Consider the following 19,786-nt stretch of genomic DNA (forward strand, 5'->3'; position numbering starts at 1 on the left):
TGGATAGGACAGGATAGGACAGGATAGGATAGGATAGGATAGGATGGGATTATATTCCATTGGATCGGATTGGATATGATTGGAAAGGATATGATATGATAGGATGGGATTGGATAGGATAGGATAGGATAGGATTCTATTCCATTGGATAGGATTGGATGGGATAGGATAGCATAAGATAGGATAGGATAGGATAGGATGGGATGGGATATGACTGGATAGGATAGGATGGGATTCTATTTCATTGGATAGGATAGGATAAGATAGCATAGGATGGGATAGGATAGGATTGGATTGGATTTGATTCCATTCCATTGGATAGGATAGGATTGTATAGAAAGCAATAGGATTGGAAAGGACAGTATTGGATAGGATAGGATTGGATTGGATTGGATAGTATTGGATTCCATTCCATTGTATTATATTCCATTGGATTGGATTGGATTAGATATGATTCAATTCGATTCAGTTTTGGTTTATTGTCACTTTAGACAAAGTGTTTTAAAGTTTTGCTTTTTTCTCCAAAAACAGTTAATTTGATGACTAGACTACTGTTATTGTGGTAGAAGTTCACTTTCTGCAACCTTTCTTTCGTTTTTTAATTGTGTCTTATAGTAAATTGAAGGATTTCAACTCCATGGAACATGTCTTTTATGGTATAATGATGTCAAACTTTCAGGTTTCACGGATGAAAATGAAGCAAACAGACATAAAAATGTAAAAGAAACTGATCATTTTTATTCAATTACACCATTTTTCTAAAAATCAACTCTTGAAGAACGGATTGGAGAAGCAGCAAACTCAGATAAACCCTCCTCGTTCGCTCAGTGACCTCTCTACATATTTTAACGCTCACTTGAGAGCGGATGACCGATACGTGTAGGGGCAGCAGTCAGCATGAATAAATAAAACGCCGGGAGCGTCTTAGAGTTTGCTCACCTTTTTCATCCTGAGTGTGATGCAACACATTTAGGTTAATCTGGTTTCTGCTGACAGGGGAGCTCACCTCTGCTCCAGAATTAGGCTGGAAACAAAAATACCCTCTGATATCCACTTACACACACAAAAACTCTGCTGTCACTTAAGGTTGAGGAGGTAATTGAGCAGTAAAAGTATGGCGGTGCGGCTAAACTTAGCAAGGCAGTAGCTAGCTTTAAGAATCCGTTCTAAAAGATCTGATAAAAACGTTTGTTAAAATCCTAGAAGTGTCCTGTCTCATTGTTCTGCTTCTGCCTGTTTCTCAGATGCCTATCCCGTCTCAGAGGTGGTCTACACTTGGACTCAAGGTGCCGCCAAGTCGGTAGTGGTGGCTGAAGACGGCTCCAGGCTCAACCAGTACCACCTGATCGGGCAAACCGCCGGCACAGAGGACATCCACACAAGCAGAGGTATTCTGATACAGAAAAGACTGATAATAACATGTTTTTGTGGCATCATTCTAATAATGGAGGACATACTTAAAAGAAAATGAAGATAAAAGTTGCATTTTGAAGTATTTTATTCAAATTGCTGTGAATCAGGAAGAGACAAAAAAAAATTATGTTTGAAAAAAATCATATTTTTCAGGTAGAAAATAGCAAAGCTCCCTGCTTTGCTCCATTCTGATGCACCCACGTGTGGAGTAATAGATCCATGAACGTCTTTCTTGATTTGAAAATCCTCCTACTGAAACTAGGGCTGAGTTGATAAAAACGATTAATCGATCTGAATTGATCTAAGCTTAATGGATCAATAATCGATCCATAAAAGCAGAGATCGATCCAACGCAAAAAGCTAAAGTCTACTAGCTTGATGCTAATGTATAATGAGATTTCCCATAGGACGGCTAATGCTAACGCTTGCTTCATATAAACATACATCATTATACACTTTCTTCCAAACTCTTAGGGTAATATTTTTAAAATTACAATTTGTAGTCTAAAGCACAGTTTTCTTTTGCTCAAACTGTCTTCTTCTTCTGGAATAAGTTGTAATGCTATAGTGCAATCGCCACCTAGTGGTCAAACTGAAACGCCCTCCAGGAGAAGCAGAACAATTGTTGGAAATTCTCAGTTTGAGAATCCACATAACACTGTATGGTGTTACCAATGCCATTATAATTTTACTAATGCATTTCATTTTAAAGTACATTATATATATATATATAAACATATATAGATTATTAATGTATTTCCAAACAAATGAGTCTAAATGTGTAAACCATGTCAAATCAAAATTGAATCAAATCAAATTAAATTGAGAGGATCGAAAGAATCGGAAAAAAAACTGAATTGACTTAATCCAGGCTTTAGTGAACTAGAAACTATTGGTGATACCCAGCCCTAACTAAAATCCATCTTTCTTTAACTTTTTTTAAATAGCTACATTTCTTTAAATGGCATGTCTTTAGAAAAATATTTTTTTTAATGTATTTTGTATGCTAAAAGGTTAACATTTATGGTGCACATTCATTTCAAATAGCAAAATTTGTGCATTTTCATATTTTAGCTTTTTAAAAAAGGGATTAAATAGGTTTATATAGTCACTTCCTGTGATTATTCTTATTTTATTTTTTGTAAAATGAAAATTGAATTTATAAAATTTTGTTCTTTTCTCCCAAAAGTCAATAATGAATATCAGCAATTAAAGTAATTTTAAAAGTGAATAGTAAATAAAATAAAGTTAAAGTGAAAATATTAAAAATAAAAAGTAGTAATAAAGTCAGAAATCAATCATGAATTAAATATTTGAGAATGTATATAAAAGCCAATTACCTATATACAGCACAGTAAATGTTTTTGTCGTTTTAGTAAAGTTAATCACCAATAATATTATAAAAACATCATTACTGTTGACTTTTCTAAATAAAATATTCATATTTGCGTCTCTATTGCTAGATATCATGTAGTATAAAATTCCAGTTAACAATTTAATTATCATACCATAATGAAGCTACAAGAATCTTCGCAATAATAGGTTTTACTGAACTTTACTTTGAAAATATTTACGACAACAAAAAATGAAAATGTAACGGGCGGTAATTACATAAGAGGAAAATAATTATTATTTAAAATATCACTTTTTTCAGTTGCAAAAATATTGAAAATAAAACACATTCAGTATGTTTAAAAATATACAGAAAAAAACATTTTACAAAGAAAAATAAGATCAAAATTGTTGTTTTTGTCCGTAAACATGTTGAAAAACGATTTTTTTTTTCAAATTTACTCAGTTACACTCATCTTGTGTGAATGAGACAAAAAAAATCAACATTTTCCGGGACTGTAGAGACAGGCCCAAGAGGCAGAGTATCAACGCTGGAAACATTTTCAGGAAGTCAGTGGAGTGGAAGCGGGTGGACGAAGAGTGGCCTATCCATCACACGACCAGCTGTCTACAGGCCCAGAGAGCCCTGTCAAACAACACTTATCCCCTCATGAGCCCATGAGCAGACACACACACACACAGAGCTGGACGGACCTGAGAGCCAGGGTTAATCCACCCCCCCCAACCGACCAACCAACGACCAACCGCCCATCGGCTTTTGCATAAGAAGCTGACATCACAGATCAGGGAAGAATCGGTTGCTGAGTAAATCTGTTCGGGGGAGGTGTCTGCACGGGTGGGTCTTCAGAAAAGAAAATCATGGAAAGAGGTTAAAAAATGGACTAAAAAGCATCAAACTCATTAGATAGATTCATACTGACGAGTATGTTTTCAAAAAAGTAATCTAAAAACGAGGTTGGAAAAGTTGAATAAACCAGTTGGTTTGTTTGTTGGAATTGGACAGCCTGGCGCGGGGGGAGGGGGTGCTGAAAGGCATCTGTTTAATACTCTTATGTAAAGCAGAACTGTAATACACTTCACTCTAGTTTTGAGTGGAAGCGTTATTAAAACTCCGGATTTCCTGTTTTTTCTTTTTATGAAATGGTTTTCTGGCCGATTCTGTTTTTCAGAGTTCATCACTTTGACATCAGATAGAATCGATTAAAACGGTGGATCTAAGAACTCCTTCCGTCTTGAATGTCACGGACGTCAAACATCTAACCGTTAGGTTTGTCTTCTATTGGTTCCGCCATCTGGTGCCGTGACAGCATAACGTTATCAGATAGTAGGACCATCATTCATGCGGCCCACTGGAAAGCATCCAGATCAGGGGTGGATATTACTGATGAGTTGGAGCTGTGGGTCACACTCGGCACAGAAGGCTAATTCACTCTGCGGAAGAACTCTTATAGACCAAACCTGGCATTCCTCCTATAAACCGTAGCCATAATTTGATATTTTAAAGGCGTTACTGCACTTTGGTGTTACCAGTATGAATGAACAGTTTACAAGTTTCTTTATTTATTGGCCACTTTTTTAAATCAATTTGTATTCAAACACTACAAACCATAACAAGATATTCAGAGGTGTTTGCTACTTATCTTTTAGTTTTTTTCTTTTCTATATTTTTACCAATTACATTAAAGATGCAACAGTTCAGTTAAAACCTTGATTTTGAGGTTTTGGTTTGATAAAAGATTGGTGTATTACAAAATAACCACAAATACAAAAAAATCTGAAAAATCGTTTTCGGAACTAACAATCTTTCAGTTGACTTGTACTCAGCCTAGAATGATGTATTATAACAGAAAATAATACGTTGACACTTTTAATGTAGACAGATATGCAAGCGTAAATGGTAGAGATTAGGGGTGTGCCAAAATATCGATATCGCGATATATCGCGATATTAAGTCCGGTGAGAGATTCTCAATGGATTCTCACCTAGTATTGATCTTTTATTTTTGTTTGAAGAGGTAGTAAAACGCTATATTCATCATTCTTTGGTGAGACATTCCTTTGGTGGTAGATAGGGGGCGTGCGTTGAGAGACTGGCTATCGCGGGGACGATTATTTCATTTTTTCTTCTGTTGTTTACAACAATTTTGCACTAAGTAGTGGCTGATTTCATCAATGTTGCACAAAATGTCTATTATCTGTTGCACAAAATAAGACACAAGTTTTATATTATGATTGTATACGTGTTCTTCTATATATTGTGAGTTATTCTAGATAATTTTTACCAATTATCACAGTATCGCGATATCATCGATATCGTGAGTCATGTATCGCATCGTATTGGGATGTACCGAGTTATTCAACCATTCCCTTTCCCTACAGTTCAATTCAATGGTGACGCATGGTTTGATTTCTAACCCAGAGACATCCCTAATGTGAACCAAAACACATGAAATGGGAACCAACGATGTCTATTTCCAAGAAACACCCACTGTTGTATTTCCATTAAGGTTTTGGTCTTTGACTGTTTCCAGACAAATGGTGAACATCATTCACAATGAAGTTTTCAAACATAACAAGACTTATTTTTTTTTTTTTTTAGGAATCACTGCTGGGACTCACTTTTGGGTCATTGGTATTTGACTTTTGAAGCTAAAATGTAAGAAATTGTGATCATAAAACACATTCTCAGTCCCAACTTATCATATATGGACACGTGGTTTGGGCTCCCTCCGCGTCACTTTTTGACATTATGAGTGTCCCTGACTTGTCATTTTTTGACGTGCTGGCTTTTCCTATTAAATCAGGGGTCCCCGACCTCTGGGCCATGACCTGGTACCAATTCGAGGGCCGCTTGGTACCCGGCCACAGACAGGGAAAGAATCTATACACTAGTCAAGGATGCCCAACCCTTGTGACATGGACCGGTACCGGTTTGAGGCCTGGAGGTCGGGGAACCCCCTTGATTTAATAAGATACTGTTTTCCGTACCAGTACCCTAACTTGGACACAGAACCGGTACCACTGGACTGAGGACCAGTGATTTAATGGGAACACGTAGCACGTCAAAAAACGACTAGTTGGGGACACTAAACCTCAAAAAGAACCTGAACCATACGTCCATATATCACGAGTTGGGAGTGAGAAAGCGTAGGGTCATTTGTTTTTGAATTCCCAACTACCAACGACTTTTGGTTTTATTTACTGAACTTTTAATTACTTTTAGAGTAAATCCCACGAGTATTTTTATTTTACCAAGTGAATGTTAACCCAAAATTTCAATCTTCTGATAGTTTGTTGTGATTTCCGCCTCTTTTATCAGTTGTGTGACTTCATCTTTGCACAGCTGAGATGTCAAATTATCTTTTTAGTCTCCCGCTAGTCCCAATGTAGTTTCTTAAACTGCCAATGTTTCTTGAATTTTTGCCACTTTCTCACTAAATTAAGATGCATTTTTGAAGTCAAACTTCCAGAACAGCAATGACATGGGGTTGGGGCGGTTGAAGTGGAAGACACGAACAACCTTCTCCAAATATTTTAAGACAGTTTGGAAAACAATGTGCTTAAATAAAACCAATTTTCAACTTATATAGCTTAATAATATAGAGTTTTTATGTATTTGCAATGGAAGGAGAGCTTTTTTCCTCAAATCCAGGTTAAGAGAATTTTAGTTGAATTGACCTTTACATTTATTTTAAAAGACAATAAGAAAGACGTGAATCTTTAAAAAAAAAAAAAAAGAAAAGAAAATATTGAGTTATGATAATTATTTATATAAGCATGGAAAGTAAAACTGAATTCTGTTGACAAATGGGCTCTAAAAAAGGAATTGCTTGATTAAAAAACTTTGACATAACAGTCGGCTGGGCAAAATAATGAATCATTTCTCAGCCTGCAGATTAAAAGACTAATCAATGTGGAGTCTGTCTGGCTCCTCAAAGTGAGGGTTTAACTTTGTGGCCCCAAAACAAACCCAAGAGTTTTTGCTGCTTTCAAAGTTTCTGATAGTTCAGAAGTCGGACGTTTTGGACCTCAAAACCAATAACTGCTTTTTAAATAGAACGTCTGGTTTGGAGCGCGCTCCGTTTAAGCTACCAAAGAGGAGATAAGTCTGAGTTTGTCTTTAAATACCTGAGGACACGGCTTTATCTGTATTGGATAGCGATACCTGTCCTGATGTAACTCCTCGACTCTCAGAGAAGATAAGACTTGCTACAGAGATAGTTGCAGTTGTGGATTAAACGAATACTTCAGACTCACCAGTTGACCAGCATCGCGGCGTTGTTCCCTGCCATGAAAGGAAGCTCCCCACGAACGCCCTGGAGTACAAATCCATGCAACAAAAGTAGTACGATCCTCCAAAGGAGCATGTTCCACAACGATCCCTTGCTCCCGGTCCTGGAAGGATCCATACATCCACGCTATGAAGGTCACCAAGACCTAAAAGAATTCTATTGGGTTGTTGCAGTCATGATATTGCTGGGGGGCGTCCTGACTGTGGCATTGTAAGGAAATATTTCTTGATATTCTGCAAAGATCTCCCTTATCGTCCACCTGCTGTCACAAAGTTCTCCGTTTCCTTCACCATGTCAGCCAGATGATTATTCCATATGGAGGTGTTAGACAGGAATAATAAAAAAAAACTTAAAAGGAAGAAGAGGGAATGCCCAGGCTAACCCCCCTCCATCCCACCAGTGACGAACAGCAGCGAGTGTCCTCCCTCTGCGAGCTGTGTCAACACGGACACGTCATGCTTCATGTGTGTTTCCCTCAGTCTATGCGCTGCTTCAGCCGGCAGGAAGGACTGGGCGGCGCTTTCGGCGAGGATCCCAGGACAGGAAGCACCCCCCCCCCCTCCCTCTCTTTCTCTTACTGATGGCGGGATGCAGATTGTAACCAGGGATTAGGGAGGTTCAAAAATCGGATTTTGCCCAGAGAAAGCCGTGTGTATTACTGAGTGTGTGTTAGTGTGTGTGTGTGTGTGAGAGAGAAATAGGGAGAGAGCAGGAGATGCATTGGATTTTCATAGTTCAGGAGCTCCTGCAATCACCAACCGCTGCTTGTAAAAGGATTTTTTTAAAGCCTCAAATGCAATCTTTAGTACTTTTACTCAATATTATGTCCCTTTCTTTTCTGTTTGTATCATGCACTTTAAGTGTTTCTGGATTTCCCGTCTCTATTGTCAAAACTGGCACATTTCCTCAAGAGAAAAACATTTATTTCTACTGAAATTGGAGGAATTTGTTAAAAATTCTTGAATCTCTTTTGTATTCGGCTACTTTTGTGATTAAAATAAAAAGTCAGGCAAAAGTGTTGAAAGATTGAATTTAATTCTTGTGCTATCTTTGGGGTCCAGATGACCCCCAACCATTGATGTGTTATCTCTCCCCTGACAAAGGTGGACAGGATTTCATGTCTTTCATTGGACACCAGTGAAAGATTGAAAATTATTGAAAAAAACAGTTAAGTACACTGTCTTGTGGGGTCCACTCCCAACATCAACGTGCCTAAGACAGCAGGAGGGTTACCTGTACAAAAAACTAAGTCATAGACCAGGCGTCACACCATTGCTGTTATTGACAACTGTTAGATCTGAGGATGTATTCAGATTAGAAAAGTCCGCTGGTCACAATGGAGTCCTGGACCTTGCGTTTGGTCTGTATTCAGACTGCCGTCAACCGGATATTTCTGTTTCGGACAAAAGCTTGTAAACATACTGGACTGAATAAGCTAGGCAAAGCAACCAAAGAAAGCAAACAGAGAAAGAGTAATGGAAGTCCTAAGCTTTGCAATACTTGTTAGGATAGTATTTCTATGACCAATTTTGAACGTCTGTATCAAGCTAGCTCTGCTAGCTCGTTGCCGGGTGGCTGGCTAGTGTAGCAGTCTCGATCGCTCCAGCTTCATGGACTCTGTGAAAGGCTTGTGACCTATCCAAGGTGTAGCCTTTGCCGATAGTAACCGGGACAGTCTCCGGCAACCCTGCGGCCCCAGTTAAAAAAACGGATGGAAGTTCAGGACGAAAATCCTCGCATTAAGCGGCCATGTTGGATTTTGTTCTACCCTTTGATCGAGTCACTGAAAAATGTCACGGGCTTAAAGCTGAGACCCTGATTGGTTGATGCACTGCAATGCCCAAATCGTGCCACAGGACCTCAGATTGTGTCTGTCAGTCTGTCCTTTCTATTGTGTTTACATCCAGTAATTCCCAGCTACGGTGGCTGTTTGGTCCAGTCGTTCCACTCCAAGTACGGAACCTATTGAGACCAAGAAAAATGAGAGTGAACCAGAGCTCAGTCCAATTGGAATCAACAAAGACCGCCTTGAAAGATGGGTCAGAGAGGGGTTCATGGTCCTAGACCAGGGATCACTTGGCGATATACAGACTGAAAATTTGTCCCGGATTATTGAGGGAAAAGAAAATAGTTCACTTTAAAGGGTAACCAAACAAGGAAGTTGGAGGCTGACTCCGCCCACAGCTGAATTTTAAGAGGGGTGGGGCTAGGGAACAGGACTGTTGTCATTACAACAGATCATGACCCAGTACTTAAATAGTTTGACCAATCGCAAAATTCAGATGTAATACCTCGATTCAGCCTGTAGGGGGCAGACTAAATTTTCAAGAAGTTTATTTCATAAAAAAGCCCCATTTATAGAGGTCAACCAACAAAAAAAGTTGATTTGGGTTTTTGTTACCCTTCAAGCAGATCACTGAAAACACCCTAATGTATCTGACGATTATGAAGTATCTTTCAAAAAGTGCCAAAAGGAAGAATTAACCTTAAACTAGGTGTGTGCAAACGTTTGAAAGAAAAAAATATATATATTCATGCTTTATAGAAGAGTTTGCAGGCCCGTCGACTGTGTCTGTGGTTTTTTTTTTTTACATTTAATTTTAGTTTTTTTTATCCGTGCTACACACTGTTTATGTCCTTTCTTTGAGGACTTTTTGTGTTTATTTTCAGTATGGTCCTTGCAGTTAGTGACTCCTGCTGGCCATAATAAGAATAAACATTACGATTACAATATGGAAGACTTTGCAACCATGTTGAGTGTTTTTCTTTTTCTGGTCATGTTCGTTTGGGATTATTCCTTTCCTTCAATTGCAAAAACAATATGGTCTTTGAGGGCAAGGAAAAGCCAACATAATTAAAGCTAAAAATGCCGAAATAGTTGATAAAATGTAATAACTTTGTTATTTTTCCTTGGAGTTTTGTTTACAAGGATCCAATAACGTTCATGTAAGATCTGTTCCTTTCAATTCAATGTTCATGTTTATTTCAATTGGTTTTGTGTATTTTTTTTAACAAGTTCACTATATTTTGCAGTTTAAGCCCATATATTGTGATCAACCAAATACTCGGAAAAGACAAATCCCATTTCTGTAGGTCGTACTTAACATGATGAACGAAAAAATTCATATCTGCGTAATAAACAGATGAAGAGGAGTCACGTTTTGAGTGCTTTTAAGGGGCTTGAGGTTGTGAACAAAAAGTCCTAAAGATTGTTTCTCCAAGTTCCCCCAAGTGCTCAAACAGCTGGAATGGAATTAACACATTTTCCACTAAAAATGGCTTTCTATAGTGTTCCAATCAAAGTCAAGGGTTTAATGTTTCTTAATATTTTTCCCTGTTGAGGTAAAAAGTTTGTTTTTTTCTACTTTTAGGACAGTACACAGTGATGATGGCCCACTTCTACTTGAAAAGGAAGATTGGATATTTTGTCATCCAGACGTACATGCCATGCTTCATGACGGTTATCCTGTCCCAGGTGTCATTTTGGCTTAACAGGGAATCGGTTCCTGCTAGGACCGTCTTTGGTAAGTAAAGCCGCTTAATCCCAAATGTTTGAGATTCATAACAGTCTGATAACAGCGACCATCAGCGCCGCAGCATGAGACAAAAAAATGCAAACGTGTAATGCTCCTTGTTTGTGTTCAGGAGTGACCACCGTGTTGACCATGACCACCCTCAGCATCAGTGCCCGGAACTCTCTCCCCAAAGTGGCCTATGCGACCGCCATGGACTGGTTCATTGCTGTATGCTACGCTTTTGTCTTTTCTGCTCTCATTGAGTTTGCTACAGTGAACTACTTCACCAAGAGAAGCTGGGCCTGGGACGGCAAGAAAGCAATGGAGGCGCAGCACCCAAAGGTATAAAATGTTCATCAAAAGTAGGGCTGCCACGATTAGTCGACTAATCGATGACTAATCGAATATTAAAATCGTCGACGACTAACTTAATTGTCAACTAGTTGTTACTTTATATTATATGTAGTCAGAGTGTGGTAAAGCTGAAGTTATAATAGTATTCTGCTGGAGTTTAGCTAATATTTCAGCTGCATGCTAGTAACTTTGGCTAATTTAGGCTTTTTTCAGTTTTTTTAGGATGTTTTCAAATCTTTCAGCTCCATATTAGCTGCTTTTGCTAATTTAGCCATTTTTTCAGTTTTTATGGGTTTATTTGGAGTTTAGCTAATAATTCAGCTGCATGCTAGCTATTTTTGCTAATTTAGACATTTTTCAGTTTTTATAGGCTAATTTGGAGTTTAGCTAATATTTCAGCTGCATGCTATCTATAAGTCAAGATATACAGAAAACTCTGAGGAATTAAAGACTTTTTTGTTCTTTTTTGCCAAAACAATATTGACAAAAGTAGTAGAATAATGTAAAATTATGTGTAATTGCATTGATAAAAGTAGAAAAAAACTGTTTAACTGTTAATAAACCCTCTTCTGTTCTGCTGCAGAAACGGGATCCCATGGTACTGTCGCAGAAGCCCAACAACGTTTGCTCGGCAGGTGTCAACTACACCCCCAACCTCACCAAGGACGTGGCCATCTCCACCATCTCCAACACCACGTCGGTGCAGCTGCGCGGCACCGAGACCAAAGCGGTGGACCCCAAGAAGACCTACAACAGCGTCAGCAAGATCGACAAGATGTCACGGATAGTGTTCCCCGTCCTCTTCGGCACCTTCAACCTCGTCTACTGGGCCACGTACCTGAACAGAGAACCGGTGGTGAAGGGAGTTGTCACTTCAACATAATCACTCCTTACATTTTCTGAAACAGTTTGTACAAGGGGTGATGACGCCCGCTTCATGAATGCCATTAAAAGGTCTCTGGCTCAGAGAAAAGAAAAACAACAAAAAAAAAAGAGTATCTGCGCTTGAAGAACAAAAACTGCACCCTGCTATTTAATTCCAGCACTTTGAATGGATGCAAGGCTGCAACTGAAACCCTTTCCTACTTTTCATGGCCTAGAAAAAAACTGCTTCACAGACTTCTTTAATCGAAGAGTTGACGCTTTGCTTCTTTCTCATCTTTCTTGCTGCAGTTTGCATGACGTTCTCCTTTACAGGAAACCATGGACTCTTCTTTGTCTTGAATGCTGACCGTAATTGATCAGTCTTTGCTTAAAGTACAGAGGCACTTCATTTGCATTGAAAAGTGGACTTAAAAAAAAAAAAAAGCATACAATTTCACTCTCTGTGGAGGTAAATGCTGCAAATGAACTGATATTTCCCCTTTTGTGTTATTTGAGAAGAAAAAAAAAAGCCAGTTTTCTCCCTATGCTGGTTCTTGTTGTACAGTTTTACCTAATGCTTCAATATCTTCTGCTGCAGGGCTGGCTTCTCCAATGAAAGATTTTCAATGAAACTTATTTTTAAGCAAAAAAAAAAAAAAAAGCAAAATATTCACCGAACATTAAAACATCATCAGCATATTTAAAATTAAAGAGGGGACTTAAGTTAATATTTGAAATGTCTGAAGAAAAAAAAAAAAGAATCATGTCAATAATTGCTGTCATTGATCCTTTTATAATTGGATTTATGTGATTTTACTTAGTCTATAAAAATGAATACCTCGAACTAAAATTTCAAATATAATTGACATCAATTGTGTTATTCAGTAAAGCTGTTAGGCATCTATTTTGGGAAATGACCTAACAAAACCCTTTAAACTCTTACCACAAAAAACAGCTTAAAAATGTATACAGTGGCCTAAACCTTTCATAATTTTATACCTTTGTTCGTCTAAAAAGGCTTATGGTCATTCAGTAAATGTTAAAGTTAAATAAACTGGGCACAAAAGAATAGACATTTCTGATATATATATATTTTACCATGCTTATTGGATTAACATTTAAACACCAGAGATGTTACCAGCCGACATCCAAACGCTCTCTTTGACACGAAGAAAAGCATCTTTTCATCTCTGCTTGGCACTGATGTGCAACACTTTACTATTGTAACCAAAGCCAATTTTCCCCATGACAAATTCAGTTGATATATGTCGATTGTTTAGGTACTTTACTACTGTAAAGTGTTGCATATCAGCGCAAAGCTGCTTTTCTCTGCTTCAGAATCTGCAGGAATTACGTCAAATGTGTCAACGTTCAAATACATATGATAGTCAAAAGAATACCCTGATGTTAGAAGGTTAAAAATATATGATTTTTACATTTCTGGTAATTTTTCTTTTCTAAGAAATATTCATTTGTGTAATGAGGAGTACAATAGCCCTTATGACGTCTTTTCTTCTCAGCTAAGACTTTGAAAGCATAGCAAAAGAGAACAGCAGAGTAGAAGGCTATTAAAGGAGAAACATTTCATTTAAAGTTATTGCTTTCATTATTTTTGCAATGCTTCAAGGATTGGTGATGTTTTAATCTTTGTCAATGATGATACCATTGTTGACTCAATAATTGGGAAGGCAGCTGCCCCCTCTTGTACTTTCATGGATAGTACTTTCCATTTTAGATGATGGTATGTCATCGACCCAAAACCAGCTGTTTTACATTGGAGTAAACAAGGATGGACATATTTGTGTAACGGTTTGATATATTTTTGCCCTCTCTTGGTGGGTGCAGTACTCCGGGCTTTAGGAGTTTAAATATCTTGGGGTCTTGTTCACGAGTGAAGGAAGATCTGAGGCGAATTGGAGCGGCGTCCGCCATTATGCGGTCGTTGAGGTGAAAGGAGAGCTGAGCCAGAAAGCAAAATTCAAAAATCCCAGTACTCACCTATGGTCATGAGCTCTGGGTCATGACCGACAGTACAAGATCCCGACTACAATCGACTGAGATGAGCTTCCTCCATAGGGTGGCTGGGCGCTCCCTTAGAGATAGAGTAAGAAGCTCAGTCACCCGGAGAGAGCTCGGAGTAGAGCCGCTTTCCCTACAAATCAGGAGGAGCCAGTTGAGATGGACCTGGCATCTAATCCAGATGCCCCCTGGACGCCTCCCCGGGGAATGTCCCACTGAGTGGAGGCCCTGGGGAAGACCCAGGACACGCTGGAGAGACTACGTCTCTCAACTGAACTGGAAACACCTCGGGGCTCTCCCAGAAGAGTTGAAGGAAGTGACCGGGGAGAGGGAAGTCTGGGTATCTTTGCTCAGACTTCTGGCTCCGTGACCTGTAAGACACCTTGTGAGGCGAGAGTTGTAAGAAACTTTCCGCTAAGATGTCTCTACTTGTAGAATACATCTGTAAGGAACTATATGTTAAGATTTCCCTACTTGTAGGTCACATTTAGAAGGATACATCTGTAGGGAACTAAACGTTGATATTTCACTTCTTGCTAGTGTTCATTTGAAAGGAACTTAACACTAAGATTTCCCTACTGGCAAGGCTACATTTGTAAAAACTTTACGTTAAGATTTCACAACTTGTAAGGCTACATTTGACAGGAATTTTCCATTTCAATTTCCCTAGTTGTAGAGCTACATTTGCAAGGAAAGTTTACGTTAAGATTTATCTACTTGCAAGGCTACATTTGTAAGGAACTTTACTTTAAGATTTCCATATTCTTGGGGCTACATTTGTAAAGAACTTTCCGTTTCGATTTCCCTAGTTGTGGAGCTACATTTGCAAGGAACTTTGAGTTAAGATTTCCCTACGTGCAAGGCTATAATTGTTAGCAACTTTCTATTTAGATTTCCCTAGTTGTAGGGCTACATTTGCAAGGAAACTTAACGTTAAGATTTTGTTTCTTGCAAGGCTAGATTTGCAAGGAACTTAACATTAAGATTTCCTTACTTTTGGGGCTACATTTGATAGGAACTCGTCGTTTGGATTTCTCTAGTTGTAGAGCTACATTGGCAAGGAAAGTTTACGTTAAGATTTGTGTCTTGCAAGGCTAGATTTGCAAGTAACTTTGCGTTAAGATTTCACTACTTGTAAGACTACATTTGTAAGGAACTTTACGTTAAGATTTCCGTACTTTTGAGGCTACATTTCCGTTTCGATTTCCCTACTTGTAAGACTACATTTTCAAGGAAACTTTACGTTAAGATTTCTCTACTTGCAAGACTACAGTTGTGAGGAACTTTTCGTTTGGGTTTCCCTAGTTGTAGAGCTACATTTGCAAGGAACTTTGCGTCAAGGTTTCCCTACTTGTAAGGCTATATTTGTAAGGAACTTTACGTTAAGATTTCCCTACTTGCAAGGCCACATTTGTAAGGAACTTTACGTTAAGATTTCCCTACTTTTGGGGCTACATTTGTAAGGAAATTTCCATTTCCATTTCCCTACTTGTAGAGCTACATTTGCAAGGAAAGTTTACGTTAAGATTTCTCTACTTGCAAGACAACATTTGTAAGGAACTTTACGTTTCAATTTCCCTACTTGTAGAGCTACATTTGCAAGGAAACTTTACGTTAAGATTTCACTACTTGCAAGACTACATTTGTAAGGAACTTTACGTTAAGATTTCCGTACTTTTGGGGCTACATTTTTAAGGAAATTTACTTTTCGATTTCTCTACTTGTAGAGCTACATTTGCAAGAAAACTTAACGTTAAGATTTTGTTTCTTTCAAGGCTAGATTTGCAAGGAACTTTGGGTTAAGATGTCACTACTTGGAAGACTACAGTTGTAAGGAACTTTTCGTTTGGGTTTCCCTAGTTGTAGAGCTACATTTGCAAGGAACTTTGAGTTAAGATTTTCCTACTTACAATTGAAAGCTAGATTTTCAAGGAACTTTACGTTAAGATTCTTTACTTGTAAGGCTACTTTTGTAAGACACTATCTTAAGACGATGCAATCAATGTAATTCATATGGATTCTAAGGCAGAGAAAAGTTGCTTTGAGGTGTTATGCAACACTTTACTGCTGTAATGTGTTGCTTATTATTGCAAAGCTGCTTTTCTCCACCTCACGTATATTGAAGAGCATGTCTAATTTAGGTGTAGCTGGCGACATCTCTGGTTCTAAACGGTTAACTGGGACATCCCATAAAATCGACTGTGCCACTCTGCTAGTTCACCTGTAAATACACATATCCTCCATATGCCTCCAGAAAGAGGAAAACAGGCTTTGTTCCAATTCAAATTGTGAAACTTCATTGCATTTAGGAAACAAAATCAAACAGATTCTTTTTTTTGTGCAGAATTTATTTAATCCAGTGAGGAATAATACTTTTTTTTTACAGCAGAGGTTAAATTAGGCTACTTTGATGACACCAAAAAGTGGCACAAATTTTCACAAACTTTATTAGCTTAAAAAAATTCCTCGTAAGGGACCTTAACCATCAAATGTCTTATTGTCTCTATATGCTGCTGTTGACTTTATGGCCATTTATTTTAACATTATATTTGCTATTATTTCATGATTTCTTTTAAGGAAAAGCTCAGTTCACCTAATAGCTTGTAGTCTCAAATGCAAAAAAAGTATCTTAAATTGTTTTATATGAGCAGTTCACCCAAAACTATAGCAGTAAGCGTGCTTTTTAGTGCATTTCTAGCTCCAGAACTTATGGTTTGTAAGAAAAAGTTCTAAAATTCATTGATATTTTTGCGACTTATTCTTGTTTTAAATGTGTATATATATATATATATTTTGGCTATTGAGCCAAACGTCAAACAAGGAGTTGTGTACATAGCCTTTAAATTTTTGCCGATTTTTCTTGAACCCCCTGAAAAACGTACTTATCATTTATACATTCTTTCTTTCCTAAGCCTTTAGAAGAAAATGCCAAAGTCTAATGGTGACTTTTACCTTAATCTAAGTATATTTCTGTCCTTCTCTAGAAGTTTAGTGTGTAAAGCCTTTTTGTTTCATCTGATCAAACATCTTATGAGATGCTTTTTTTGTGTGCTGGTTTTTGTATCTAAGGCGGGAAGTGGTCCTGATGGTCACAGCGTTTGTGTCTCGTTGGTATTTGGTGAGATTTCCTCAGGAAAAACAGGAACCGTGAGTCTCCAGAAGAGTATTTCCTTTACCACACTTCTCCCTTTTCTTCTGGAATACTAATAATGAACTTGGAGATCAGCTCTACGCTCTCAGCTGCTTCATGGACCTAAAATAATCAATATCGAAATGTTTTTCTTTTTTTTGAATATAAATTTTGATATTAACACTGTGTTTTATGGCTGACTAACGATGAGGCTCAAACTTTATCCAACCTATAGGTTGCTGAGATTCACCACCTTAGGTGGGTGCAGTGCTTGATGGAGCATGACAGCAGAGTGAGATGAATCCAGAGAAACGCAGCTGGATGTAAAAGAGTAGACCAGCAACCTCCAGCTGCAGAACATCTGCTCCTTTGACACATCTGACGTCATTTCTTCACATTTTCAATTATACACGTGAAAGGCATCTTGGATTTTTGAGTTTTTTTCTTTTTTTTCTGTGGATGCCAGAATGTAAAATAAAATCTTGTGAAAATAAAAAAGTAATTTTTCATTGATCCAAGCATTATTTGACTAGATATTTTTTTTTTACATGTATATGTATTTTTCGTGTAACTTATTATTATTATTTTTTTAAAAAGCAAATTGTTTAATTTTTTTGTTTTTCTTTGAGTTGCGAAATTTTACTAAAACAAATTTATTCTGAAAAGTTTGACTTTTTTTTGCTTTAATTATTGTTGAAATTTTTATTTTGAAAATTATGAGTTGTTTTTATTGTTTTGCTTTAACTGTTGTTCATAAGTTTTATTTTTGCATTTTTTTTTAATTTATTAACATTATTTTTGCTTTATTTGTTTATTTTTGTAACCCTTTTATCATAGTATTTATTTTCTAACTAACATTTGTTATATTGTTCCTGCTCTGATTTTCTTTAAGTTGCAAGATTTTACTAAAAGCTTTATTTGGAAAAGTTTGAGATTTTATGTTTATATCCTGTGGTTTCTAGGGTTAAAGATTTAGCTAAAAATTATCATTTTTAAAAGTTCCTACAAGTTTTTTTCTTTTATGTTTTTTTGTTGTTGTTTGCTTTATTTTTCTCAACTGTTGTTTATTTTTTAAGCTATTTTATTTATGTTCTTTTTTTCTTAAATCACAACTTGGTTTATTATTCCTGCTCTGGTTTTTCTGAAGTTTTAAAATTTTACTGAACATTTTTCTTTTAAGTTTGAGATTTTTTTATACTTTATGATTTTTTTTAGTGCTTCAACTGTTATGTTTATTTAATTATTAAAATTTATTTATTAACCATTTTTTGTTTAATTATTCTTTCTTTCTTTCAGTTGCAAAGTTTACAAAAACAATATTTTAAAACATGTTTGACCATTTTTTGCTTTAATTGTTGCTTATTTCTTGTAACCTTTAATTTATTTTTTTTAACCTACATTGATTTAATATCCTTGCTCTAGTTTTATTTAAGTTGCAAGATGTCACTATTTTCGATTAAAGATAGAGATTTTTACACTTTTTCTGTTTTATTTTTTGCTTTAGATGTTTATTTTTGTAATCTGTTTATTTTATTTTATTTTTAGCCACCATTTTTTTTAATTCCTGCTGCTTTTTTTAAGTTGCAAAATTTTACATCAAATATTCGTTTGAAAAGTTATTTATTTATTTATTTATAAATAACCAACATTCATTTTACACTTCTTGCTATGGTTTTATTTAAGTTTTATGGTTTTCCTAAAACAATTTTCTTGGAGTTGAATTGACAACCTTTATTTTGAAAACATTTATTCTTGGCTCAGGATAGATGATACAAATATGAAAAGGTAAAAGTAAAATTAGTAAAAAAGGGAAAATGGTGCAGAAATTTAAAGCAAAGAAAATAAAAGTTTTTAAAAAAGTGCATTTTTACATTTTTTTTCTTTTGCATAAGTTCATTTTTTTATTATTTTTTTATGTTTACATGAATTTGTAGGATGTATTTCTTTTCTTCAGCACCTCTGAACATCACATATTGTCCTAAGATGGAGGTGATTCAATGTTCTGGGTGGTTTCATCCTTTGAAGACGCGCCGTTGTTTCCACGCCGGTCCGAGCATCTCCAGAAGCAGCAGAACCGCGGCGTTTCCTGAGCCCGTCTATCTCTGCACACTAAGAAACAGCTGCCTGCCTTTCTTCAGCCGTCACTGTGACGGGCTGATCTGCCATACATCTGTTAGAAAAGGGATTTAGTTCTGCTTAAGTTGCTCTCCCACCACCCCTCCCCGGTCAGGAGGTCCCTCACAGCAAAGTGCTTCCCCTCCCAGTCTAAGCTGCTGCCGCCTGATGACAAACACTTGTTTTTCTCGCCCGCCGAGTCCCGCCAGCTGTGGCTGGCGTGCACCAGCGCCCAATTTAGGATTGATTATGTGCAGTTCATCCAAAGTGAAGCAGACGGAAGTGTGGAAGTGCCAGCTAAGGGGATGAAACTCCAATCGAGCACTCTGCTTATGGAAATAATTACATCCGTTTTACCCTAAATAATTGAAAACACTCATTAAGTGAAGATCAATCATCCATGCTGCCTTAAGATATTTGATTTATTGTCTTAAAATATCAAAAATTCAGAAAAAGTTTAATTTGTTTCTGTGTTTAGACCAAGTATACACCATAAAAAATCAATACAGGACACAATTATTAAATCAAACATTTAAAAAATGAAATAAATGTTAAAGCTAATTCAAAATGACCAAAATGCAATTTCCAAACAATTTTATAAAAGTAAAAAAGACAAACCTTTGCTTGAAACCCGTTTTTCCTCCTCTTCCTTTCTTTTTGCCCTTTTTACTGTCCCTGAAGGCTTGTTTTTCCATCCTTAAAGTTTTAAAGAAGCACCAACAGCGGCGCCCC

At 37.0% G+C, this 19,786-nt stretch overlaps 1 protein-coding gene across 1 annotated transcript in view; it reads left to right on the plus strand.

The window, feature by feature from the left end:
* LOC112160023 (gamma-aminobutyric acid receptor subunit alpha-5) overlaps window positions 1-17,452 on the plus strand; it is a 41,438-nt gene extending 23,986 nt beyond the window's left edge. The window contains exons 7-10 of the mRNA XM_024294331.2: window positions 1,245-1,388; window positions 10,429-10,581; window positions 10,703-10,914; window positions 11,510-17,452. Of these exons, the coding sequence (XP_024150099.1) occupies window positions 1,245-1,388; window positions 10,429-10,581; window positions 10,703-10,914; window positions 11,510-11,809 (809 nt within the window). The 3' untranslated portion in view covers window positions 11,810-17,452. The remainder of the gene's footprint in view (window positions 1-1,244; window positions 1,389-10,428; window positions 10,582-10,702; window positions 10,915-11,509) is intronic.
* Window positions 17,453-19,786: the final 2,334 nt, after the last annotated feature.

Source organism: Oryzias melastigma, linkage group LG2 (genome assembly GCF_002922805.2).
Source record: "Oryzias melastigma strain HK-1 linkage group LG2, ASM292280v2, whole genome shotgun sequence".
NCBI classification, from domain to species: domain Eukaryota; kingdom Metazoa; phylum Chordata; class Actinopteri; order Beloniformes; family Adrianichthyidae; genus Oryzias; species Oryzias melastigma.